Source organism: Octopus bimaculoides, chromosome 29 (genome assembly GCF_001194135.2).
Source record: "Octopus bimaculoides isolate UCB-OBI-ISO-001 chromosome 29, ASM119413v2, whole genome shotgun sequence".
Lineage (NCBI taxonomy): Eukaryota > Metazoa > Mollusca > Cephalopoda > Octopoda > Octopodidae > Octopus > Octopus bimaculoides.
The window spans coordinates 3787112-3795015 of NC_069009.1; the positions used below are offsets into that span (position 1 = coordinate 3787112).

General features: G+C 38.8%; 1 protein-coding gene across 1 annotated transcript in view; it reads left to right on the top strand.

Annotated features, from left to right (window-relative positions):
* The window catches only part of LOC106879554 (phosphatidylserine synthase 2), a 118022-nt gene that overhangs the window by 103013 nt on the left and 7105 nt on the right, over window positions 1–7904 (top strand). The window contains exon 12 of the mRNA XM_052977871.1: window positions 6336–6475. Coding sequence (XP_052833831.1) covers window positions 6336–6475 — 140 coding nt within the window. The remainder of the gene's footprint in view (window positions 1–6335; window positions 6476–7904) is intronic.

Below are 7904 nucleotides of genomic sequence, written 5' to 3' on the forward strand. Positions count from 1 at the left end.
CTGCTGCTCTCACCTTCGCCGTAATAACCTCGCATTTCTGAGATATCCTCATGTCCGTTCTCCAAAACCTGCAAGTTCTGAAGGGCTGGCAGATAGGCGAATAGATCCAGAACCCGTTGGCTTATTTCCGAAATCCTAGTGTTCGGTGTCGAGTCGTTGGTGTGTTCAGCCGCTTTCACCGCTTCTTTTTTTGCCATAGATACGATATTTTTCCATTTTTTCTTCACCTCACGAACGGTTCTTTTAACGCCTGGGTTCCTCAAATGTAATCCAACCGTGATTTCAGACCAGATGTTGTTTTTCCTGCGGTTTGTGTCCGTGCTACAGAACTTAGCCGTGAGGATATCTTTGTGTTTTTCAAACTGCTCCACCAGATACAGTGTTTCGGTGCCTGTGAAAAACGGTTTTCTTTTACGACTCTCGAGTAAATTGCATGAAAACGAGTATGTCATGTTGGCCTCTTGTTTTTAAAGCATCTACTCGTGACCTTAATTCAACTTCAGACGAAGGAGGCAACAAAAACCTGCTTTTCTAGCAAAATCTCTCATTACACTTCTTCCATCTTACTATTTAACAAGCCATCTTTGCAAATTTTATTTTCGTATTTACCTTATTCAACGCCGGAAATCTTTTTAATATATTTATAAAATGTAACAAAATACATTTATAAAACTAGATTTTACTAGATTTTATAAAATAAAACGGAAGCAACACTTTAAAAAAAATTGTTTGTCTTTGCTGCAGATACGACAATAAAACTGCTTTGATTTTTATATGTATATTTTTTTGGTATCAGCAACGGTTTTTTAAACAAACTTTTCGTAATTACAAAATATTAAAATAAATGTAAGAAAATGTACCAGGATTAAAAGAATATTCTTCGCTGTTTACTATTTTCTTTCATTCTTTTTTTTTTCTTGTAAAGACGGTTGTCATTTATCTTTTACTTGTTTCAGCTATTCGACTGTGGCCATGCTAGAGCACCGTTTTGAATAGCTTTTGTTGTCGAACAAATCGACCCTGGAACTCTTTGTTTAAGCCTATAACTTATGCTGTCTGTCTCTTTCGCTGAACCGTTAATGTTACAGGGGCGTAAACAAGCCAACACCGGTTGCCCGGCAGTGACGGGGAACAAACACATACTCTCTCTGTGTCTGTCTATGTGTGTATGTATGTAGATATATTATATAAAATTCGTGCGTCCGTCTTTCACGCTGGCATGGGTTGGACTGTTTGACAGGAATAGACAAGTCAGAAGACTACCCCAAGCTCTGCTGCCTGTTTTGTCGTGGTTTCTAAGGCTGGAGGCCTGTTCTAATGCCAACCAGTTTACAGAGTGTACTGGGCCCTTTTTACATGGCATCAACAGTAGTGATTTCACCAATTAACTTACAGGATGAGACCCACCCCTCTAAACTGGGGTGAGGTAGTATTGAGCAACAGAAAGGTGTTTTATGTTTGAAGAGAGACAAAGCTTCCTCAGATGGAGAAGAGAGAAAGATGGTGAAGATATTGACAGAGAGTGACAGTATATAGAGGATGGGTAGGTGGGTGAATTCACAAGATTTCAAAAGGAGAGTGGGAACTAGATGTGGGGAGGAGGGATATAACAGGCAGGTAGATGGACATGTGTGGGAGAATGGATGGAGGTGGGAGAACAGTGATGGTGAGCATGGGTAGGTTGTGGAAAGAGGAGGGGTTCATGGACATGGATTTTACATTGCTGGGCAGGTCTTCTCAAGCACAGCAAATCACCAGTTGTCTTGGTTCTTTGTCATCCCCTCTGTGAGGCTCACCATTTGAAGATCGTTTCTCACCACTGCATCCCATGTCATCTTGGGTCTTCCTCTTCTGTATGTTTCCTCCATATTTAGAGATATGGAGGAAATCTATGTTTCTTTTTCAAAAATTGATTGATGCAATCACAATATTTAAAGATTTTCTATATATATATATATATATATATTTCATATATATATATAATAATAATATTAGGGACAAAATCCGAAATTACAGGTAAAAACTCAATTAAAATCAATTTATAAAAAATTAAAATTAAATTGAGCTTTACAGAGTAAAATATATATAAAATATATAGTTTTAGGGAAAAGAACCAAGATTCATGAACTCATCGATGAAAATCCACTATCACATATAGAAAAGTTAATAATTAAAAGCACAATAAATGAGTATAATATAAAACAAAGTAAATATCATAAGATAAAGATAATATATATATAATATATATATTATATATAAAGTTAGATATGGCCAGATAATAGGATTGGAAATTGTTACAATGCGGGTATACACACTTGGTATAAAATGTTATTCCACAAATAGTTGGTTGAGATTATCTAAAAAGAACAGATTGCAAAAACATATGTTAAGACAGACTGCACCCTGTACGACTTGAACATAGGTCTGATACTTAATATTCCCAAGATTCCAAGTTCGAGAAAAAGAAAAAAAATGCTTTCTAATTGATGTATCAATACCAGCAGATGACAACGTTTCTCTAAAAGAAATGGAAAAACTTTCAAAATACAAAGACCTGGAAATAGAGATAACTCGAATGTGGAGTCTAAAATCAGAAACAATTCCTATCATAGTAGGTGCCTTAGGTATAATAAAAAAATATTCAGACAAATACATAACAAAAACACCAGGACTTACAAATATATATAACATACAGAAAATTGCACTACTGGGCACTGCACACATCCTACGCAAAGCCCTTTCAATACAGTAACCATAAGAGCACCACAGCACATACCCAAGGCGCACAGAGCTGCGCTCGGTAGTGAAGTGAAAGCACATTATAAAAATAAAACTACTGAACAATAATAATAATAATAATAACAACAACAACATTGTAAAATGCCTTAGGAATGAGAATCCAGGTTCGAAATTTCCCCCCAAGACACCCGAAGAAGGCTGGAGGGTATATCAGCCGAAACGTTGTGTTAACAACAAGATGAGAACAAATATCTGTCAAATGTAAATAATGTCAGTATTCACTGTTAAACCAACTACCCTCTTTGACAGTTCACCCAGTTCTTATTTATTGTAATTGGTTAGTTCACCTTCAGGATTCTCCCATGATAGAAATGTCACTGACAATTCTCTTACATCGATCACACAAGGTCAAGACGAGGGGACACACACACGCACACACATTTATGGCGGCGAGCTGGCAGAACCGTTAGCGCACCGGGCGAAATGCTTAGCGGTATTTCGTCTGCCCGCTACGTTCTGAGTTCAAATTCCGCCGAGGTCGACTTTGCCTTTCATCCTTTCGGTGTCGATTAAATAAGTACCAGTTACGCACTGGGGTCGATATAATCGATTTAATCCGTTTGTCTGTCCTTGTTTGTCCCCTCTGTGTGTAGCCCCTTGTGGGTAGTAAAGAAATAACACACATTTATAAATATATTTATTACTGTTTTGATCAGAGTATTGAATGTTGCTGTGCATCACTGGTCACAGTGTGCTTTGCATCGTTTTAGCTTTCGAATGATCCCACCCCACTGTCTACGTAGACAGGCCAACATTCCCTCCTGATCACTGCAGGGTTATCTGTTTACAGTTGATTGGACTGGAGGAATGGGAAATGAAGTTTTTTTTACTCAGACACAACACACTGCTCAGTCCAGGAATTGAACTCACGATCTAGCTATTGTTACTGCAACGCCCTAAGCACTAGGTCACATGTCTTCACACACAGGCACATATATGTCAAGGTGCATGGCTTAGTGGTTAGAGTGTCAGATGAAAGGTGTTCCTCCATCAGTATAATGCTCAGCCACATACAGCAAGGATAACATTCCAAAGATTGAATGGAAGACGATGCCCCACCCACCATATTTACCGGACATTGCCCCATCTGGTTATCATTTGTTCCACAGTCTTCATAATCATGTGGACAGAAAAAATATGAATTCTGTAGATGAGGTCAGAACAGTACTGGAGGAGTATTTTTTTGTTACAGACAAGTGAGTTTTGGAAGAGAGGCCTTGCAAGTCCAGCAGATAGATGGAAGTGCGTTGTAGAAAATGAAGGAGAGTATATTTTAGATTAAAAAAGAACTTTGTTTATCTTAATTTTTAAAAATAAAAGAAGTATAAAAAAAAAACGCATTCCAGGTGTCAAAACAAAATCTTGTATCAAAAGGCCTTAAAGTTAAATTAGCAAAAACCAAGATCCTAGTAAGAAAGAAATCAGACAGGACGTTACTGACTTTAGCTTGATAGGTAGAAAGGGTGTAGGCAGTTGGTATATGAGAGGACAGACAACAATAGAGTCCATGCCAAAGTAGACATTGAAGCAAAGTAGAAGTCAGATCAGTCGTACCATGGGTTAGAACCCATGGCAGCTTTGGACATAGGTGTTAAATGGTGATGATGTGCATGTCTGTGCTTGTGTCAATGGTTCATGTTCTGCATTTTATTCTTTTACTTGTTTCAGTCATGGCCCTGTTTCTCTGTACCATTGTCATCCGGTAGCCTATGCCCCCACCACTCTATATACCCAGGTTTTTGTCACTCACTGCATTCTCCTTTCCCACTCTCTACTCATGCTTCTTTGGCAATATCCTGCCACTTCTATTATGACCTTCGAACCTCAAGGGTATGCTCTGGCACTTGCCACCATCTATCTCTCTCTTCTTTTATTTGACCATCCCATTTATCTCCTGATCCCTGTCCTCTGTGAGTATGCCCAACACTCAGTTACCATCTTTATCCTGTTATCTCCCACACACTCTCTCCTTCTCCTACTCTCCTTTCAGGTTGGGTAACCATGTGTCTCCTTTACAGCAGCACACCCGTTTCTGTTCTCATTCCTGGTCTCTCTCTCTCTCTCTGACTGGGTAATCTTGTTCCTCCTCTACAGCAAGACACCTGTTTCTGTCTCCCTGTCTCACTATAACCTTTCATCATCTGACACAAGATAACCTCTTCCAATGCCCCCCTTCCCTCTCAAAAGACCTTTGTCTTTCTAGTGACTTGGCGATGCTGTCAGTACGGGTGCCACTTAAAAAGTATCCAGTCAACACCATAAACTGGTGGGTGTTTGGAAGGGCATCCAGCTATAAAAAATATGCCAGTTACTGACTGACAGAGTTTAAAACACAAGTGGCAGATTTTATTCAAGTTTCTTCTATATCTTTGCCCTTTGGAATCTGATTCTGAAGGGATGCTTTTGTGAAGTAGCAGATGTCTTTTAAGTCCAGATATTGTCTTACAAGTTTTTTGACATATGACACAAGTCGTATGAAGCGATTGGTATCCAAGATCATTACCTATCTGGGCATTACGATTTTCATGTGACTTCATTTGATTCGCATATCCTGCTTTCGACAACAGAAAAATCTCTATAAGAGATGAGAATAACAACTATACTAACAAATAAAGATAATCTTTTTTACTCTAGGCGCAAGGCCCGAAATTTTGAGGGGAGAGGGGGGGCAGTCGATTAGATTGACCCAGTACGCAACTGGTACTTAATTTATCGACCCTGAAAGGATGGAAGACAAAGTCGACCTCTGCGGAATTTGAACTCAGAAAGTAAAGACAGACGAAATACCGCTAAGCATTTCGCCCGGTGTGCTAAAGTTTCTTATTTATTTACTGCCCACAGGAGGCTACACACAGAGGGGACAAACGGATTAAGTCGATTATATCGACCCCAGTGCGTAACTGGTACTTAATTTATCGACCCCGAAGGGATGAAAGGCAAAGTCGACCTCGGCGGAGTTTGAACTCAGAACGTAACGGCAGACGGCCAGCTCGCCGCCTTAACAAGTAAATATAATCACCACATCAACGTGTCTCTGTCGTCTGCTGGAGGATAGTAGGGCTTTGCTCCCCTGCTGGCAATATCTGTATGTTCAGGGTGCAGCGCTGCACCGATAACCAGCCTGGCGGAAGATCTGCCTGGGGTTAAATTAGTGGTAGCACGAACAGCCACATAGATGTGGCGATTACCTTTATTTGTTTGTATAGTTACTACTCTCATCTCTTATTGAGATTTTACGACTATATATATGTGTATGTGCGAGTGTGTGTGCGTGTATATATACAGTTAATAAAACATATACCACAACTTTATATATACATGTGTGTATGTTTATATATAGATGTGTGTGTGTATAGATATATATACACATACATATTTATACATATATATATATATATATATAATCAAAATAGGTAACAGGATTTCAAGTAGTAATTGAGGTGAAATGAGTATATATGTATGTGTGAGTATATGTATATATATATATTTCATATCTGATGTTATATTACATATTTTATTATATCATTTTTTTATAGTATCAGCGGTAAGCGAGAGGAAAATACGCAACTAAAACAGCCATCTTCCACCTGCGCAAGAGAGAATTATGGGATATTGACATCCGGGTCTCTTTCTTTCCCACTCTACTCCTCAACATGGGTCGTATGCACTGTCCAGGGTGAGTGAATAGAAATCTATTTTTCATCAATAATTAACAAATTCTTCAGCAATTTTTCACCATATTTCCTTTGTTAAAGTCGTAAATGTTCCCCTGGTATGCAATTTTCAGTAAATTCTATTTGGCTTTTCGGTGAAATTAGAAAATAACGTGGTGAAATGTCGAGTTCTCTGTGAATGAAAAAGATGTTGCGGTTTATTTTATTAATAATGAACAATTCAGCAAGTTTTCATTTTACTTCACATGTAACATCTCGGTGTGCAAATTTCAGTGAAATCTTTTGTACTTTTCGGTGTAATTAATGGATAATTCGTGGTGAAATATGGGTTTTGCGTAAATGTAAGAGACTTTCAAGATGGCGGCCGGTGGCTTTTGAGAGACACGCACGTGCAGTGGACGATCACGGTGGGGCAATGTTTCGTGTATATTAATCTTGTATATAATGTGTATATAGGTGTGCATATATATATTTCGATTTGTAGTGGGGGGTTTTTATGTGTATATGGTTTCGTAGTTTGTATATTTTCTGTATCTTTGTGTTGCGTATAGAGGTTGGTGGGGGGGAGCAATTAGAAATTGCAGTAAAATGAGTAATTTTTTTGTATTTTCTCCCGATCGGTTTGAAATCATTACATCGCAAATATTGCATCATTTTGTATAGTTACATTATATTTAGGAGTAAAAATTGGCCAGCGTTAGGAATATAGTCAGATGACGGGTATTTTTATCAAGAAGTTGTCCCTCAGCTTTGACCTGATTATAACTCGAAACAAGATAAATCGAAATATTGCGATCAATGTTTCCATGTAATGGCATTTGATAATTGATTTTTAGACATTTAGATATTACCTTTCGTTCATTCGGCACACCCTAATTGTAATATATTCCCCGGATCTTTTTGTCGATGTACCTGACCTCAATGGATATTTTCCGCGGAACCACTGACGGAGATGTTAGGAAACCAAATTCACCCCTAGGCATGGCAGAACGTGCCACGCAGTGAGACTGAACCCGGAAACACGTGTTTGCAATCAGAACTTAAAAAACACAGCCATGCCCAAGTCTATACACGAACTCATTACTCTCTTACTTGTTTCAGTCATTTGACTGCGGCCACGCTGGAGCACCGCCTCTAGTCGAGCACATCGATCCCCAGGGCTTTGTAAGCCTAGTACTTATTCTATCGATCCCCTTTGTCGAACCGCCAAGTTACGGGGATGTACACACACCAGCATCGATTGTCAAGCGATGGTGGAGGGACAAATATACACACACCAAAATACACCCTGGAAGAACGTAAAACGACGTATGACGGGAAAGATTCAACAAAAAAAATTATTTACTTTGTTTTAAAAAAATCCCTCATACATGTTTTGCGCACTGAGACCACTCTTGGATAGTACCAGATTTTTGGTGGGGTGTGGGTTTA